The 19,206-nt window shown below is 39.2% G+C and overlaps 1 protein-coding gene across 10 annotated transcripts in view; it reads right to left on the bottom strand.

Annotated features, from left to right (window-relative positions):
- Nucleotides 1–3,676: 3,676 nt before the first annotated feature.
- Nucleotides 3,677–19,206, bottom strand: part of SGMS1 (sphingomyelin synthase 1) — a 255,191-nt gene continuing 239,661 nt past the window's right edge. For all 10 annotated transcript variants that reach the window (XM_081075240.1, XM_081075239.1, XM_081075242.1 and 7 more), the window contains 3 exons: nucleotides 9,812–9,965; nucleotides 6,564–6,730; nucleotides 3,677–5,856 (listed from right to left, as the gene is read on the bottom strand). In XM_081075240.1, coding sequence (XP_080931366.1) covers nucleotides 5,677–5,856; nucleotides 6,564–6,730; nucleotides 9,812–9,965 — 501 coding nt within the window. In that variant the 3' untranslated portion in view covers nucleotides 3,677–5,676. The remainder of the gene's footprint in view (nucleotides 5,857–6,563; nucleotides 6,731–9,811; nucleotides 9,966–19,206) is intronic.

Here is a 19,206-nt window from a genome sequence, read left to right as displayed (position 1 = left end):
TGGAGTTTGGGTGTTGCTTTAATGCTGGGCTGCTCCTAGGTCCTCTGCAGGAGAGCACATTAAAGGCTCTGGCAAGTCTTGCAGTTAAGAAATCTAGAGAATGTCTGCCAAGTCCCCAGTGCATACTAATTAGAAGACACTTGGATGTATCTCTTCCATTCTCCAATCCAGTGAGTTTCCCAGACTAGAAAAAGCTAAAGGAGTGCATCACCACGAAACCAGTTTTATAAGAATTGTTAAAGGAACTTCTTTAAGAATATGAGTAATAAAATGGAAATAACTTCTTACCTATCAACAATTACTTTAAATGTAAATGGATAAATGCTCCAATCAAAAGACATAGGGAAGCTGAATGGGTAAGAAAATAAGACCTTTATATATGCCGCCTACAAAAGACTCACTTCAGATTGAAAGACACACACAGATTGAAAGTAATGGAAAAAAGATATCTTATGAAAATGAAAAGGAAAAAAAAAACCTCAGAAACCAGACAAAATAGACTTTAAAACAAAGGTGATAACAAGAGACAAAGAAGGAGCCAGCCATATTCTAAGGGATAGGGAGGAATTGGGAATACACTGCTGTAAGGTGCCTGCACTATACCTGAAGTGGTGTTGTGCTATTGGAAGCACGCTTAGATCAGCTACAAGTGTATATTGTAGACTCTAGGGCAACCACTAAAAATTTTTTTCAGCTGTGTTGAGGTATATAAAAATGTGTTTTAAAAAGACGTATACTTGGTATGTTAAGAGATAAAATGGCATGTAAAAAGAGATACAATGCTCAAAACTAGTGGGAGGCAGAACAAGAATAAAAGAAAATTGTAAGACAAACGTGACAAATAGAAAAGAGTTACAAACATGGTAGCTATTAATTCAAATATTATCAATTATACTTTAAATGTGAAAGGCATGAATATACCAATTAGATTGTCAGAGCAGATTAAAAACAAGATGCAAATATATGCTTTCCATAAGAAATCCACTTTAACAATAAAGGCCCAGAGAGGTTAAAAATAAAGGGATAACGATACACCATGCTAATACTAATCTAAAGAAAGCTGGAGTTATTACCTTAATTTCAGACAAAGTTCACAACAAGGAAGATAGAGATGATGTCGTGATAAAGGGGTCAATTCTCCAAGAAGCAGCAGTAATCCTAATGTGCATGCACCTAACAACAGATTGTCAAAATATTCAAGGTTCTGGGCCACCATAGAGCTGGGAGGGGACTCTAGGCCAGCCCCTTCCTGGGTGTCAGACTTCCCTTGTCCTCATCTGGAATGCCATTCCTGTCCCCTGTAGCCACATCTATGTATCCTTCAACACAGAAAACATGACAGGCCTCCCGATTCTTTTTTTTTTTTTTTTTTTGCTAAACTTAAAAAAAAATGGGCTCTGGCAATTTCATTGAACTCTGCCTTGAATCTTCGGTAAACCTCTCCTAAGAATTCCCAAGAGACCCTCAAATGTTTATACTCACCAACCATGGTATGTTGATGGAATAATAGCTCCTGTAAATAAATACTATTCCAATTGACCAAACATTATACATCTGCTATTGTGATTAATAAACAACAGATTCCCTTGAGAGCATTTCTAAATTCATAGCATGTATTTTTTCAATCATTACATGCTAAACTATATACTCACTGTGCCAAGCCAGGGCTCAAGAACTAAAAGAATCTCTCGTATGTGCAAAAAACATTAACTCATATGATACATCCTCATGCTATATTGTCTTCACCAACAGCAAGCCAGAGCCATTCGCACTGTCCTTAGGGGCCCTGCTTGGCTCCCTTTTTTCCCCCCAACTTCCCTCACTCTTCCCTATCTCTCACTGATCGCACCCATGTCTGACCTTCTTGTCGTGGGAGCTGGAGTCTGAGACTTTGGAGGGCAGGCCTCACTTAATTTTCTTCTGACTTGTACTCTGAATCAGAACACAGATAAGTATTTTAAGGTGCTGAAAAGCAGAATTTCAAGGCAGCAGTTCTGATTAATTCAGTTTTCTGGCCAGAGAAAAAGAAGGTATCGGTATCAAAGGATTCAAGTAGAATATCCTGTTTCCTAGTTAATTCAGAACATGCTTGACTTTTTGTATAACAGTCAAATGAAAGGTAGCATGTATTCTCAGTTTACATGATATTGACCAAGTTTATAAAACATATAGCAATTAGGAAACTGGCAAAATGATTCTTTCACACTAGATGGTGTGAATTTCTTGCTCCTCAGTCCATAGTAAGTTATCTTACTTAGCTTTACCACCAAAAGCACAGATTTCTCCCACTGTAGACTCTTACTGAAGAATTTAAGAAAACTCAGAGAATGGAGGTGGGGGGCGCAGGGCAGGGGGAGAAAACAGGGTGGAAAGTTGGCCTCCAATCAGATTTCCAATACTTACCCATTGCATGTCCTTGGGAAAGTTATTTAACATATCAGTCACCTTCCCTAAAAGGGGGATGATAACTAACCTCGTGGTTGTGTGAGGGCTAACAAGGATATATACTGTAAACTGCCCAACCTGTAAAGAGCAAAATACAGATGTTAATGTCTAGGGCTTTGATCAAAGTCAAGGACAAAAAAGCACATGTCCTCATGCAGGCAGGTGTTATCAAGGGGACTACAATTTTCCAAGAAGACAATGAGATTTCTCCTTGTTCCTCCAGGGATACGAAGACTAGAGAGCCACAGGCTATGCCAACTATGCCAATTCATGAATAAGTAGAGTCAGGCATGCAGAGCGATCAGCAAGTGGACTCGTTGGCACATACGTAGTATGCAAACTTATAATGAAGTTTTTCCTGTTATTATTTTGACTCAGAAAAAAGATCCTATTGTTAGCATGTGCCAATAACTCATTTTCATTACTCAACTTCCTTTTCCTTTCAATATCCAGCACCTGGTGAATAATCAAAGTCAGTAAAAGGCTGTAATAGTTCAATATAAACCTATCAGAGACATTTGCTCTATTTGCCTTAGGAGACAAATAGATGTAAGTCCAAAGCTCCACGAAAGAATTCTTACTCGTTTCACCTGTTTGGACTCCTTGAATACGTTCTTTAATAGGGAGAGGTCTCCACTGTTAACATCTTCCTTTCTTCACCACATCAGGAATATCTCTTTTCTTTTTAAAGAGTTATTTTGAATTACCATTTATTATCAAAGCACTAAATACTGCATTTCTCATTTCATATTTACTTTTTCTTTCCATCTGAACTAGAAAAGCTTTATTACTTCCAGTGATGGGGGGAAAAGTTAAGACAGTGATTTGATTGAAAATTAATGACTTGCTGATAAACACAGTGGTCTGCAGTTTGCATTTAACTTATCTGTGATTCTTTTTACATACAGTTGACCTTGAACAACACGTATTATATGCAAATTTCAAAAAAATACAATATTCAGTCCTTCATATCTGTGGATGCAAAGGGCTGACTATCGCTGGAGTTATACTCAGATTTTCCATTGTGTGGGGGTTTGGCACCCCAAATCCCCATATTATTCAAGAGTTAACTTACTATTTAAAAATACACTCAATCTGTAGAGGTTACTGAAGTTTAGGGTACATTTTAAGCAATCTCAAGGGAAAGGAAACAAGATTATTAAAAGCTATCTCTCAAAAAAAGCTCGGTGAAGAAATCCCGAAACTCAGTTTCTTTTCTTTTTTTTTTTTTAAGATTTTATTGGGGAAGGGTAACAGGACTTTATTGGGGAACAGTGTGTATTTCCAGGACTTTTTTTCCAAGTCAAGTTGTTGTCCTTTCAATCTTAGTTGTGGAGGGCGCAGCTCAGCTCCATGTCCAGTTGTCATTACTAGTTGCAGGGGGCACAGCCCACCATCCCTTGCAGGAGTCGAACAGGCAACCTTGTGGTTGAGAGGATGCATTCCAACCAACTGAGCCATCCGGGAGCTGGGACTCGAGGAATCGAACTGGCAACCTTGTGGTTGAGAGCCCATTGGCCCATGTGGGAATCGAACCGGCAGCCTTCGGAGTTAGGAGCATGGAGCTCCAACTGCCTGAGCCACCGGGCCGGCCCCCCCGAAACTCGGGTTTCTTATCTTACTTTAATGACTTCATTTAGAACTTTTGTGAAAAATGTGAACATATTAGAAATAACAGGCATTTATTTTAAGTATCAGTTTTTATTAAAAAGTGCATTTTGATTAATTTGTGATCTATGTAAGCTGTTAAGATATCAGTATACTCTCTGGAATAATAACTTTACAAAGATTTAAAACAAACAAAATTTTAAAAGCCTTTTTATTTCCTTCACCATTATTGTTTTACAATACAAATATCACCTTGTGAATACACAAAAAAACCCTACAGAAGATAATTCTGCTGCACGTAAAATACAGAATGGATATATATACTTCTTCATTTTTAAAAAACTATTTTGTTCTCCACATTGGCAAGTATAGAATAGAATACTTCCCCAAACATACTTATGTTAGGAGTAAAACTTAGAGTTACATGCAGTTTCTGCACAAATATATTTTAAAGAAATAGATCTCTTTTTTGTTGTTCACCAACAAAATTGTCATGAGAGTATGGATAACTAATTTATAGCTTTCAAGTTTTAGTTAAGTGATCATTTTCAAAACTCTCTTTAAAAAAAGTATTCATGGCTGTTTTCATTGTATAGTTAAAATTGAACTACCAAATAGATGATAAAATAATTTAAGTAGTACATGTTATTGTCACCTGCTCACAATATGGGAACAGGATCTGACTTTCTAATTAACCCCTCCCATTCTTTAATTCAGAGCAATTTAAAAACCATAAGCAGTCTTCTGATTTAATTTAGCTATAAATGCAAATTTTAGTAGTGTATACATACATTTATATTTTCATGGAATACTTTATTTTAAATAAAAACATTTAAGGTTGCCTACTGACCATACAATCAAGACAAGAAAGGCACTAGAAACATAGACAAATTTCTCTCCCAAGAAGCATTTTTAAATTTTAACTCTTTCCTCTTTGACATGTAAAAATCTTCAAATTTGGTTTTCATAACATCATTTTGAAAAATAAAGTTAGGAAATACTTAGAAAATCACTTTATAACAGAATCTTTTTTTTTTTTTTGCACTTTTTGACACACTGTCTCTGCTGATTTTACAAAACCCAAAGTTACTAAACCTTTCTGTGTCTGTCATTTTCATTTGAGTATCGGTGCAACAGGTAGAAAGATTTCAGTATTGAACCCCACTCAGGTACTTAGAAACCTTCATAGAGACATTTGCTAGAAAATGGCTTACAGCCCAATCTTTGGGGCAAGAGATATGAAAAGTATGTTTTCCCAAGAAAATAATACGCTTTATTTCCAGATGTGACTGGAAAGACCAGAACTTATGATATATAAAAGCTTACATTTATGCTGTTGCATCATATACAAAGGAACATGGTGGTTGCGAGTTATGTAAATTCCAAACTTATGAACAGGAAATGTGTACAGTGCATGATAGGTTAAATTTTCTTTATTGTTGTCCAACGCAGGTCCTTTGGAGAGAAAAAAAGATCACAGTGCTGACTAGGTAACTCAATAGGTTAAGTCAAGGTAACTGTTGAAAGATAGTAGAATTAGGGAGGTGTTTATGTTATGGCATCTTCTCTCACGGAGTTCTCAGCACTTCGGACAGTTCCTCATTCCCCCACTGTGTACAGCTGTTATGTGCCATTCACCAACCGGCTGTATTTAACTTGCCTACCAAGGTGGACCACTGGCCAGGGGAAGGGCCAATGGTAAGATCGAGGTACAATTCCTTGGACGTTCTTTTCAAAGTACTGAAATGGCCTGTACCACCACACCCTAGCCAGGAGGTTCGTCTGGGAAGCTTCTTTTAGCACCTAAAATAATAAAGAAAGAAGAAACCAAGTCAGGAAGAACAATGAATTGTTCCAGCCTCTAAAGAAACATACATATTTTTCGCATAATATTTAAATAGCTTTTTATATTAAAATTTACAAAGAGCCCCAGACCAGCCCCAGGTCCACCCACATATCCCAGTTTCACACTCACACCACCGTTCTACTCTCTGTACTCATCTGCAAACTGGGCCACACCATAGTAGAAAAATAATAATAACGCCAATTCCAGGAGTGCAAGGAGAACCTGTGGCTTACTCAATCTCCTGTTTAAAATAAATACCTCAACTAACTTTTTAGTTACTCACTCTTCTGCCAGGAAAACGAACAAACTTAATTAAATATTAAGTTTTAAGCTGGTGAGGGGGACAAGGGTAGGAAGAAGAGGGTAGGAATGCTAATTAGCAATAGGTGGGCACATCTTAGAAAATATTTTCAGGGACAATGAAAGTAATGGTATTTGTTCTAGGAAAATGCAATCTCCTATCATTACATTAACATTAACACATTTCTTGTTCATTTTTGATTTGAATCGGCATCACAAAAGACAACAGGATTTTAATTGACTATCCCTCAGAAAAAAGAAAACTAAAAAGATATCTGTGGATTCTTTGCATATCTCCCCCTGCCATACCAGCAACACCTAGCCAGGAACAACAGAAGCTCAAATCAAATGGAGGAAAACTCACTTGCTGATTGGCCATAGTGTGGTACCACCAGAAGAGTCTCGTGGTGATATAATATGCCACCACCACGTCCACAGTGTAGTGGTCATGCGCCAAGAGAATACAGAAGATTCCAACCACGCTGAGAAGCCAGCAGATCCAGTGGTACCACCAGAGTCGGCGAGGGGAATCTGAAAAGAGGAGACATTTGTAATAGTCCCAGCATTCAAATACCGCTAAGAGCACCCAACACTGCCTCACTGCTATCGTGAAGATAGTTGGATCTTTTCTTCTGAAAACAGATCTGTTGGGCTAGCACATCTGAGAGCTTTAGCTTATCTGTAATCAAGATAACAATGAAACCAGTTTTTATAAAGTTATTTTACTCACAGTAGAAATTCATATTTGGCTGTGACTTGATTCATATCATCATAAATACAGTTTAAAAGAACACATAAAGACAGGTTAATGTATCGTGCTCCATAAAAAAAAAAAAAAAGTAAAAAAGCGGTCCGCTGACATTTAATGTACCTGTAAATAATTTGGCGTTAATGCTTTAAACAAAAATCAACCTTTGGGGTCTATAGATCCTTACACATGGACTAGCAATTATAATTGATGTAACTGTCTTTCCAAGCTGTGCAACCATACACTACTCTGAAAGTCTTTGAGGTGTCCATTTCTCAAATTCCAGTAAGAGAGAATCCAAATGTCTGGGAATTCTAGACCAAGTGCACTCCCAACAATAGGGCAGTGACAGACAAATGCTTGTCTGTACCTCCACTTGGGATGTCACTTGAAGGAAGTGACATCTCCATTAGTGCAAGCCTTCTGACCTTTCTCAGTAGATGTACTTCAGAAGGTCTGAAATTCTTGGCAAAAATATTTCAACGAGGTCTATCCTCCCCATTTTAGGGGAGAAATTTCAGGCTTTTACTGGATTCTTAAGGGGTCTAAGAATGAGTCATTCATTCAATCAATATTGATTAAGCATCTAATCAATATTGTGCCCAGAACAGGAACTGCTAGAGCATTTACTGAGATAATGTACAAAACAGGCAAAGAATCTGCCTTTGTGGGGACATCCCTTCCTAATAGGGAAGAGAGACAATAAAATATAATTAAAATAAATAAGGAAATTATACACTATGTTAGCAGGTGTTAAATGCTACGGAAAAAAACAGTTGAACAGAGTAAGCAGGATCAGAAGGGTGAAGGGTAGTTTGCAGTTTTAAATGGAGTGGTCAGGGTAGGGGTCTTAGTGTACGTATAAGGCTCCATATTTCATTTCCCGAAAAATTTGTGTTTGATACCTTAACAATACAGCAACAAATAGCAGCTACCATAAACTCTCCATGCAACTCTATTATTAGTGTCCATATATGCCACCTATTGTCATTTTTACCATCTCCCTTCACCCATGAAATAGCTATCAGTATTTCATTCTCAAGATACAGAAACTAAGACTTAGAACTTAGAAAGGTTAAATATTTTCCCCAAGGTCACAGAGCTAGCAAGTGGTAGCACCAGGATTCAAAGATCAGAGTTTGTGATCCAATATGGCACACTGTCTTATCTTCCAAAAGGATAAAGCTTAATTCCATGCAAGGATTTCAGGTAACAACCAGCAGGGGGCAGAAATCTCTTCTCCTGGGCTGCTGACATCAGGCCTATTCTGTCCCCATTTCCCACGCCCCACATCCTAGTACAAGGGCTAGATCGTGCCCTGACAATTCTGAATGGACAGCATCAGAATTCACTCTATTTGGTCACATACTAAGTACCAGGAGAAACCTGTTCTCCCTTCTCTTTCTCAGCGCCCTGAAGCACAACTTTCCTTCTCCCCGTGTTCCCTATCTTAGTTGTTTTTAAGACCACAACTGGGTGTTCACCCATCAGTCTACCACCTGTCCCCTGAACCCCAACAATCAGTCCTGTGATCTGTTGACCCTTTTTTATCTCCCTCTGATCCCTTCACTTCTCTCCATCTCCAGTGTCATCACGGAAGTTTGGGCCACCACCCATCTCTTTCCTGGATTACAGCAGCAGCCAGTCTCTTAACTTTTCTCCTGGTCTTCAGTCTTGCCCCTCTCCAATCCATCCTGCAAGCTGCTGCAGAAGCAGTATCTCCCTCTAAAAAGGGTAAGGTGATATTGCCCCACTGGTACAACCCTTCAGTGGGCACCCCATCTCTGTCAGATGGAAGTTCAGATTCCTTCTGGTGGCTTAATGCACGCTGCATGATCTGGTTCCTACTTACTAGTTCATTTTCATTTTTCATTATTACCCCCAGTCTAAATTCCAACCATATTAAACTTCTACAAGGTGCCACACACTTCCAAGACACCCCCAGAATGCAATGTGTATCCCTCCTCTTTGGTGCCAGGAGCTTGGTTCACTTATCGCCCTTCATGGCAACTATTGTATAATGTTTATTGAGACTGTTTCTAAGTGGAAAATACGGAAGACAACTGCATTTTCTACAAGTAGATAAATATTTGCGGTTCACTTATAGTATTGTAATAATAATAGCAATTAAAATGAACCAATTTCATCTCAGAAACGTAATTTGAAAGTGGCACGATACCATGAATGTAAATTTTAAAAACATAATATAGAAGTACAAAAACGTGCATGGAAATGACATAGGAAAATGGAAAGGACAAAAGGCTTTAATTATATGTTAATACTTTATTTGCTTTTCTAAAGGTGTTATCTGAAACAGATATGGTAAATGCTAATGTATGTTAAATCTGAGCAGTGTAGTGATCTGTAATATTATTTTTCTTGTATGTTTCATAAAATATTTTACGTGCTTTTTTTTTTTTAAAGGAAACTTCCCATTTAGTTTCTGCCTCATTTAGTGTTCCTGAGCCCCGGCTTCTATGAGGGTAAAGACATCACTGACTCACCACAGTCCCCTTAGCTTATAGCAGTGTCAGCTACTTGAAAAAATGTCTACTAAGTGAACACATACTCTGCCATCATCCAATCAGGCCCATTACTAGATTTCTACATCCTTGAGACTTCTTCCTTCTGGCTCCTTCCAGCAGCTGTAAATCACCCCCGGACTACAGCTGCCACTTGAGGAAACAAGAAACTCCAGTCAAGAAGAGCAGTTACTTCCTACCACATACATTTCCCTGGGTGCCCGTGTACCCAGGCATGGTGGTGAGGTGAGGTACTGCCCTCCCGAGCCCTCCAGTCTTGCTTCAGCAGACTTTCCATGTGGCATGTGAGGAAATGCAAATGGAAGTCTGTTTTGGACTTACATTCTTTGATAAATAAGTAGGTGAGTGTGAGCATGACCGTGTGGCCGCTGTACAGATAGTCCCCACACATGTTGTGAGAGCCAGTGATGGACAGGCCACCGCCGGCAATGAGCTTCATTATTCTCCGCAGTTGGGCTTCCCAGTCTCCAAAAAGCTAGTGGGAAAAGAGAAACAAGATCCATTATTAGCCCTCATGAAAGCGAGCTCTAATTACTATTTATATTCAGAATTAAGCTTTGTGGGTATTTGTTCTTTGTCCCTGCTCCGGGCAGAGCTTCTAAAACCTTTGGAATTTCCTGAGTGATAAGAAAGATAAAGGTGTCTTTTGTTATTCATAACGAGCTCCTTTCAACCACACCTGAGTCCACCTTATTGTGTTGACCTTTGGAAAGCCCTCATGGATGGTTGCCAAAAGAACCAACCAGGTGGTGGCGAGGTTGAAATTTTCAGTCCACTTCACCTCCTCCCGGTTTATCACCAATGGCCAGTGACAATCAGTTGTGGCTACGCAATAAGGGCTCCGCAAAAATCCAAAAGGATAAGGGTTCAGAGAGCTTCTGGGTTGGTAACCATGTGGACATACAAAGAGAGTGGGATGCCCTGGAAAGGGCTTTGAAGCTCCATGCTCCTCCCCAGACTTTGCTTGCACCTTTTCCATCTGGCTGTTCCTGAGTTACATCCTCTTATAATAAACTGCTAATCTAGTAAGTAAATTCTGTGAGCTGCTGTAGCAAATTAATTGAACCAGAGGAAGGGATCATGGGAAACTCTGATTCATAGCCAGTTAGTCAGAAGAAACAGGTGACAATCTGGAGTTGTGATTGACGTCTAAAGTGGAAGGGTGGTCAGGGTGAGACTGAGCTCTTAACCTGTGGGATCTCCAGGTAGATAGTGTCAGAATTGAGATAAAGGGAGTTGGAGAATTGCTTGTTGTTCAGGAAAACCCATGCACACATCTGGTCACAGAAGTGTTCAGTGTAGTTATTGAGAGTAAAGGAAACTCAGGAGTGTTTTTCCTTTACAAACACAGTAAGACACAAATCCCTCACCATGAATTTGCCCACTCAACGTTTACAGTACTTTGGGCAACCCTTGGAAAGAGTATGGTCCTAGAGAAGAAGCAAGAACTTTCCTTAGATGTCACCATTCTTTATGGCACATTTCAACTGATGTTTACCCTTTTTTTTTTTCTATTACACTGATAAATATTGACAGATTCCCTCCTATAACTGCCATCTAGGGGGAAAGAAAATTTACATCTCTAAGGACATTTTAGAGATATACTTTCACATGCTTGGCCTAGACGACAACTGTTTTATTAACTTAGCTAAAGAAGCTTATGAAGGTTGGGGCAGCCAAATGTACAATGTTTTTTTGGTGTGTGATTTTTGGGGGACCAAATTTAAAAAGGGGCTAAGTAGGATGTACCTTCAGTCTTCTGAAATTATGTAGATAAAATTGTATGTTTTTCCTTTTAATAAAAAGTGAAAAAAGTTTAAGAATAAATCTTCCTGTCTCTGATACAGGTCTAGAATTACTCTAATACTAGAGTAATAAATGGCTTGAACAACTTAATCACTGCAACTTTCATTTGCTCTATCAAATGAAATGTGTGACTATTTATATTTTATGGTTGTCAGCACTCTTTTAAATTCCAGTTGGCCAATCTAACCACCATGATCCCATTTCAACATTTAACTAGTATATCATCTGTGGAAATCATATGTTTATATAAATTATAAGTTCATTATAATTTCCCTTTAAAATTGTTATGAAGATTTCTAGTGAAGGAGGGCAGGTTGAACGCATGACACAGAAGATATGACTTTCTAAAGTCAAAGGGATCACCGAATGCCCAGCTCAATAGAAGAAAACAGAGCTACACAGCAAGACTCAACATCATGGAATTTCAGAAACTGGGGGCAAAGAAGAAACCCTAAAGCTTCCACAGATCAAAAACAAGCTTTATATGAAAGCTCAAGAATCAGAATTTTTCAAAAGCAACACTGGAAAATAGAAGACTTTGGAAAAATGCCTCCAAATTCTGAAGGAAAATCATTTCCAACTTAGAATTGTACACCAAGTCATATTATGAACTAAGCATACACTAAACTAAACCTATTTTCACAGATACAAGATCTCAAAATATTTACCTCCTGTGTACTCGTTTTCAGGTAATTACGAAGGACATGCTCTACAAAGAAAAGGTGTAAACAGAGAATAAAAAAGAAGAAATGGGATTCGCTAGCAGGCCAATAAGAGGAAAGCAAATAAAACTGTGCACTTGACCTAAAAAGTGAGCCTCCCAAGTGGGCAAGTGAGAGCTCTAGAGAGTCATCTTCAAGGAACTGAGACTGACAGAGCACTCAATGCCTCTGAATGTATCAAAAGGAGAAGCATAAAATGGGGATGAATAAGTATATAGAAAACTGATATCGCAAAAGGCAAGGCAATTACTAATTCTATAGAAAACAAAACATTGTGCAGAAAAGTAATTATAGGAAACGACATGACTTGGCTGGGAATAGCATTTACAAAACTGTAATAATGTAAGCACTGAATACTGAGTTAAATCAAGGACAGAAAACTATACTGGGAAGACAGAACAAGAAAAGTTAATGTGTGTGATGGGATGGTGGTCGCAGGGGGCAGCAGGCATGAGGACTCTAAATCTTGGCCGTCCACACCAAGAAATTAATAGCAGAAACAGCCTATATTAGAAATGGTAAAGAAACAATATTGCCATGTCACTTAGAGACCTGAGGGTAAGCACGCACGCACGCGCACACACACACAAACACAGTAAAAACAGTTCAAGATATGAAGGGTAAACACTACAAGATTTGGTTAAAAGAGTTCAAAGCATAGAAAAGTGGGCTGGAGTAGGATCAGGGTGAGGGAACTATTGTTTTTCATAACAAGTCCTATAGAACCATTTCAATTTTTAAATTGCATACATGTATAAACATAATTAAATCTTTTTTAAGTTTCAAATAGAAAGTTTGGTCTAGTTCTGTCATAATAATGGAGAATGCATAGAAGAAAATTATGGCAAAAAAAGCGTAGGTAGCTCTTCATTTTACATTTCAAACTGTTCTTCTAAAATTCTGTGTTTTGAAAACTATAAATCATATGTTCAGGCACCATCACCCCATAATTTGCCCTCCCATTTTAGCAGGAAAATGTCTGTGGGGAAACTGTTTGTGTAGGGGTGGAGGGAGAAATTATGAGGTAAACATGGCATTGAGGAAAACCAGCCGAAAATTAATGCTACACTTCTTACAAGTGCCCTTAAACACCTAAGCTTTCTTTTAAAAAGATCTTTCCACATTTGTCAAACCCCTGCAAGGGGGAACTCTCTTTAAGCTTAGTGGGGAACAGGAAAAAAAGATGGATTGTTACATTGTTACAGCCACATTAAAAATAATAATAATAATAATAAATAATAATAATACTTATGTTTTTAAAAGCAAATAAATTAAAAGACAAATTACAAAACAATCGGAGCAGAAACAAGTTAACATCTTTATTGTGTTCACAGCACATATAATTCAAGTAAATAAGGCCATTTTAGGAAACAAAATCTAAAGGGCAAAGGATATGATCAGCTGGAAACAGAATCTGTCAAGCAAATAAAAATGAAAATTAGCATTAACAGGAGCTCATTCCCCCCGCCCCATATCAGACTAGCAAAGCAAAAGAAAGATAGACAATGAGAGGGTAGGCACAATGTCACTGATGCCCCCAAACAGGTTCACCTGAGAGAAGACGTGGTGAGTGCCCCAGCCAGCAGTGCAGGAGGAGGAGGTGGCAGCAGCCTCTGCAGCAAACAGGCAGGGCTAAAATCATGGCGCTTCTACCAAGCAGCTGTGACCCTAGGCAGCCAGAACACTCTGAGCCTCAATTTCATCATCTACAACTCGGGGTCTGATCTATTTATTACAATTGACAGAACCCTCTGCAAAAATAATCACCAGCAATTGAAATAGGCATGACCTCTGACTCAGTCACATTGCTTCTAGGAGTCTACCTCAAAGAAACGACCCCACATATAAAGAGAAGCTTTATGTATAAATATCGCACTGCAACATTATTTATAAAAGCAAGGAGCTGGAAACAATCTAAATGGGAGTTGTTCCTTGCTATTCAAAGCCTGGGCCAGGGGTGTAGTGGCAAGACCAGGAGTTTGCTGTAAAGACTCTCTGGTACTGAACCAGAATCCGAAGTGACTCAAATGCATGTTGCAGTGATGCAAATGCATTCAGTTAGGCGGTAACTGCTGACTACATTATTAAAAACCAAGTTTACAATGATTGCATACCAACTTAATAGCATAAATAATTGTCTTCTATTAAGAGGGGAAAAAACCACAACAGATGTTTGGTATAATTACAACTATGTTTTTAAAAACATGCATAGAAAAAGTCTAGAATATAGACTCTACATGTTAACAGGGTTTGCATGGAAATTGGTGTCTCCCAGTCTTTGTGCCAAGGGGACTTCCATTCCTCCTCCTGGAGCTAGAAAGACAGGGATTCTGTTGGAGTGCGTAAGTTCTGGCATTTAGGTAGCTTTGGGGTGCAGGCAGGAAATATGGGAAGAGAAAAAAGAAGAAGAAAAAACAGGAAACTCATGGCTAGACCTTTCATACTTCTCAGTTTAGCTTCCTTCCCCAATCTGCCTGCTACCATTTTTCAGTCTTCAAAGAGTGCTCCATACATTCTGCCCAGTGGTTTTTGGTTGCATTCAGTGGGAGACAGGATGTAGTGCTGACTCCATTATAACTGGAACTGTAACCTCCATATCAGTACACTTTTCGATGTCCATTCTTGAAAGGAGAGAGATTTTGAGGGAGGGGGGCAGTCATATAAACACTTTCTCACTGGACACTACAAAGCTGTGACAAGTACATCTCACAGCTGCACTAGTATGTATGTGAATTACGGTCTCCTATTGTCACAGAAAATTCAGTTTTTAGTAAAAACAAAGTAATTTTCTTCAACTTCTAATAAATGGCTAAGAAATTAAGTAAACTGACTGAATCACTTATGCAGTAACAAGGCACAGAAAGAAACTGAGAGCAGAAGGCGGCGGGAGAACCTTCTGAGTGAGACAGACCATTCCAGTACAGTTTGAGCCCGTGAGCCTTTGGGTGTTAAAAAACAAGCTTCCCCAAGAACTTTTTCAATGCTGAATAACACAATGCGCTGTTTACTATCAGTCAGTTTGCAGACAGCCTAGTGCACTGCCTTTTCTCTTAACTGCATTTGAAGAGTGGGGACATTCTGTGTTTCACCCCCAAATGGCAGGAGAGAAGCTGGAAACAAAATTCATCAAATAATGCCACATAAATCAATGCCTTTGGCATCACTTTGATGAAGGGCTGTAGCTGAGTGCTGAAGAGTAGAAATGCTATTTAACAGAATGCTTGTTCCTCACCAATGCTCTGACCTACAGCAGCACTGAAGGATCAGCAAGGCTTCCTGGGTCCCCTCGCTGTTCAGGGTTGGAGCTGGGAATGGGACGCAAGTTCTCTAATTCCATGGATGTACTGCCTATAAAACTGTATGCTACCTGTGCACTGCCAGCTTCCACAAGCTCACATGAACTGGATACATACAAAGTAACTTTTCCCTGAGCAGCCTAAGTGGGTACCTTACAGAGGCAATGGCATGTTGTCGTGCCCTATTCCGACAACAATGAGCAGCAGGTGTCTCTCAAAATACTTCCTCCCTCATCGCTCCCTTCCTCCCTTCCATTATTCAGTGAATCTACCTACTGCCACCAGGGCAACTAATTTTTTGTCTTGTTCGTGAAGAACAATCTTCACCCAAAACAGAAAATTCACTATCATCCATGGCATGCCAAGACAGCTGTTCTTAAACACCCAGACCACAGATCACACCTGCGATGAGAATTGAGTATCAGAGATCAGTGGGACCCCTGTCAATCTATATCCCAGCAGCCCGCAACTGAGAAACACGTGCTACACGCTGTGGTTTCCCCGTCAACTTCAACTCTCCAAATGACTAAGGCCAAAATCAGCAAAAATATTCACTTCCTGAATTTCAACTGGCATGTAGCCCTCCCAACCAATGATGGATACTTAAGAACTAATATAATTTAAGAAAATGTCCTTTAGCATGACCTTGAAACCCCCATGGAGAAGGGAATGTACTTATAAGATTGATGAATGCTTTAGATATCATAGTAGCAGTGAGAAGTGAGAGGCTCAAAATGACCCCTTGTAATTTCTCATACCTTCTTACTGTTACTTGATTGGGCAGTTAAATAAAGGTGTTAGGGTGGCTGTACATAATAGGCCATACCTTTTGTTTGTATAGAAATTCCAACTTTTTAACAGTTTTCCCATCAATTACCTCATTGTATCCCCAACAAGCCTGTCATGTGGTTAGAGCAGATGTTAGATGACCATTTTACAGATGAGCAAATAAACAGGCTAATTTCCTGTTTCACACAGTGACTCAGTTGGGATCAGATCCCAATGTCTTACCTCTCATCTCAACAACCTTGCGCTGGGTCCCTGAAAAGAGCTTGTTATTACTGCAAACACCTCCCCTAATGCAAAGGGCTCGATGGACAGTGTTTCCAGGTTCACTTTATATTGTTGCTCTCATGAAATGTAATCCATGTTACATGTCATTTAAACACAGCTGAATTGCTAAAACAATATTTATTCATTATTCACTAAAGATCTGTTTTTCTTCTGTCTTCTCCTTTTAAGTCAGACTTCCCCATCTCTATGAAAGTTATTTTCATGGAACTATTTCCTAAACAAATTGCCCATTTTCTGCCTTCTTAAACAAGGTGCTTTCAGTTTGATTGTAGCTTTCCCTGCTTATATACTGTGTTGTGATGGAGGGATGTTCCAAAGGTACCCATGTTACTTTCACAGGAACAACAATGAGCATAAATACCAGCCCAAAACCCAGTTTTGGGTTAACCACCTCGGTGGCTCTGGATAAACCATTTTACCCACTTTCGCTTCAGTTCTGTCATCTGTAACATGGCAAGAGCAACACTTCCTCATCCTCAACTCTCAGCAACCAAATGCAAAATAATGTTTGTAAAAGTGATAGCTAATATTATAAAGGGTTATACAAATCTAAGGCAGCATTATAATTACCAAGTGAGGTCAATATTTTCTTTGGGGGGTGGGGTGGAGGCGGCCTGCATTCCGTAAGTAAGAACTCAAAGCCTAGCAGCCAACTAGTGAAATTTGGATGGTTCTGTTTCAATACGCAGCCCTCACAGATGCTCATCTATGATAAGACTTTTCTGAATTCTTCCTCCAGATGGTAACCACTTCACTTCTGGAAAGATTCCGTTTCACACACAAATATTATATCCCCCTTAACTGATCTGAAGTAGAGAGATTTCACTACGCACAACCTCTCAGAATTCATATATATACAACTTTTAAAAAGACTTTTCCCTCCACTAAGCTCTGACATATTTGGCCCCCTACACCTCCCCCATTGTCAAATCCATCAAGTCCTATCCTAAGCAGCCATTCTGGATGGGGGCGGGGTGGTCTCTAAGTAATTATCAGCAATCAAACACTAATCCCAACCAGCTTCCCTTTCCTCTTAATTTTTTCATGGCCTCTAGTAAGGAGACTTATCAAAGGCTTCATATAATCTTAAACAAAGCTCAGCTATTAGATTTCCATTCACCCATATTCTTATTTGTCACATTAAATAAATCCAGTAATTCAGTCAGGCAAGTTTTGCCTTTAACAAAATTACAATTGCTGTTAAGTGTTGAGAGATCCTTTAGTCTACCTGGCCATGCAGTGAAAATTGCACAAAAAAAAAAATTTCCCTCAGATTTTTGTTTTGAAAATTTCTAAATCTAAAGAAGAGTATAGTGAACACCGCAGACACTTCACTTAGACTTATCAATCACCAACATTTTGCCACATTTACTTCTATTTTCTCTCTCTCACTTTTTTCCTTGAACATTTGAGAATAAGTTGAATCCATCATGACACTTCACCCCTAAATGTAAAAACAAAGACCTTTCTCTTTATAATCACATACATGAAATTTAACAATGATACAATACTATCACAGTTAATAGACAGTCTCAGCAACGTCCTTTAGAGCTTTCTTCCCTCAACCTAGGATCCAACCGGAGAATACATATTGAAGTTACTGGTCAAACTCTTAATTTTTAGTCTACTACAGTTTCTTAGTCTGTTTTTTTCTAATGACATTGACATTTTTGAAGACTCCAGTTTAGTTTCTTTATAGAATGTCCCTCACTTTGGTTGCACCTGATTGTGTCCTTATGTTTAGACTCACGTTAAATGTAATTGCCAGGAATGTTACAGAAATGTTACATCCTGCTCTGTGCGTCACATCCAAAAGCAGCTGATCTCATCTGTCCCACTACTGGTTTGATCCCTTGGCCATGGAAGTGTCTGCCAGGTCACTCCACTAAATATATCCTTTTGCCCCTTTGTCATTAATAACCAACTTGTGATTGTTTTTGAAATTATGTAAACATTATGGCGCCCAACCTATCACCTAATCCTTTAGCATCCACTGATGATTCTTGCTTGAATCATTACTATAGTGGTTGCAAAATGGTGATTTTTCTATTTCTAATATTTCTTCTACATCTATTAGTTGACATTTTTTCTCCCCAATACAATTTTTTAAATGTTTTTTATGAATGTCGTATAACCAATTACTGTCACTATTTCATTGTGATGCTCAAATTGTCTCCAACGTGGCCAGTGGGAGCCTCTCAAGTAGGAAAATATGGTTTCTGAACGGAACGCGCTAGCCTGTAGTGTCTGGGCAGCTCTGGAACCCCTCCTGAGGGTAAAAGCCCTGCTGTCTGCCTGCCCGTGCTCTGACACAAAGCATAACACTTCATGGAGAGGCACACACCGTTTGACTCTGAGGCTCTGCATTTCCTCAGTGAGTGCTGTCTGACTCTGATGACCTCTTCACACTAGATGGCTGTTGCCACGTAGAACATCTTTGTCACCTTCCCAATGGCTCCCAAACACGACCCCTCTTCCCAGGTCTAGGCCTCCCTCTGAGTCAGGCTAACGCAGCCTCATCTTTCTCCTTCCAGTGAAGTACCAGGAACAGATATGACCAAGCTTCTTGCCTCTGCCACTTAGTACCATGAGTGCCTCTTAGATAAGAGGCAGGTTAAGCAACCTCCTCCCACTCACTGTTGTGAGAATGAAACGAAAACAACACATGTAGAATCATGCCTGGCCCAAAACAGGTGTACATAATTTAGCCCCACTCTAAGTCTTCCTCCTTCTCTCCCTCCCTTACTCTATATCACTGGCGAGAGATCTTCCTAAGATCTTCGATGCGATCATATGAGACTCCCCTAAAACCTTTCCT

Source organism: Rhinolophus hipposideros (assembly GCF_964194185.1).
Source record: "Rhinolophus hipposideros genome assembly, chromosome: 15".
NCBI lineage: Eukaryota > Metazoa > Chordata > Mammalia > Chiroptera > Rhinolophidae > Rhinolophus > Rhinolophus hipposideros.
This window is presented reverse-complemented; position numbering and strand designations above follow the sequence as displayed.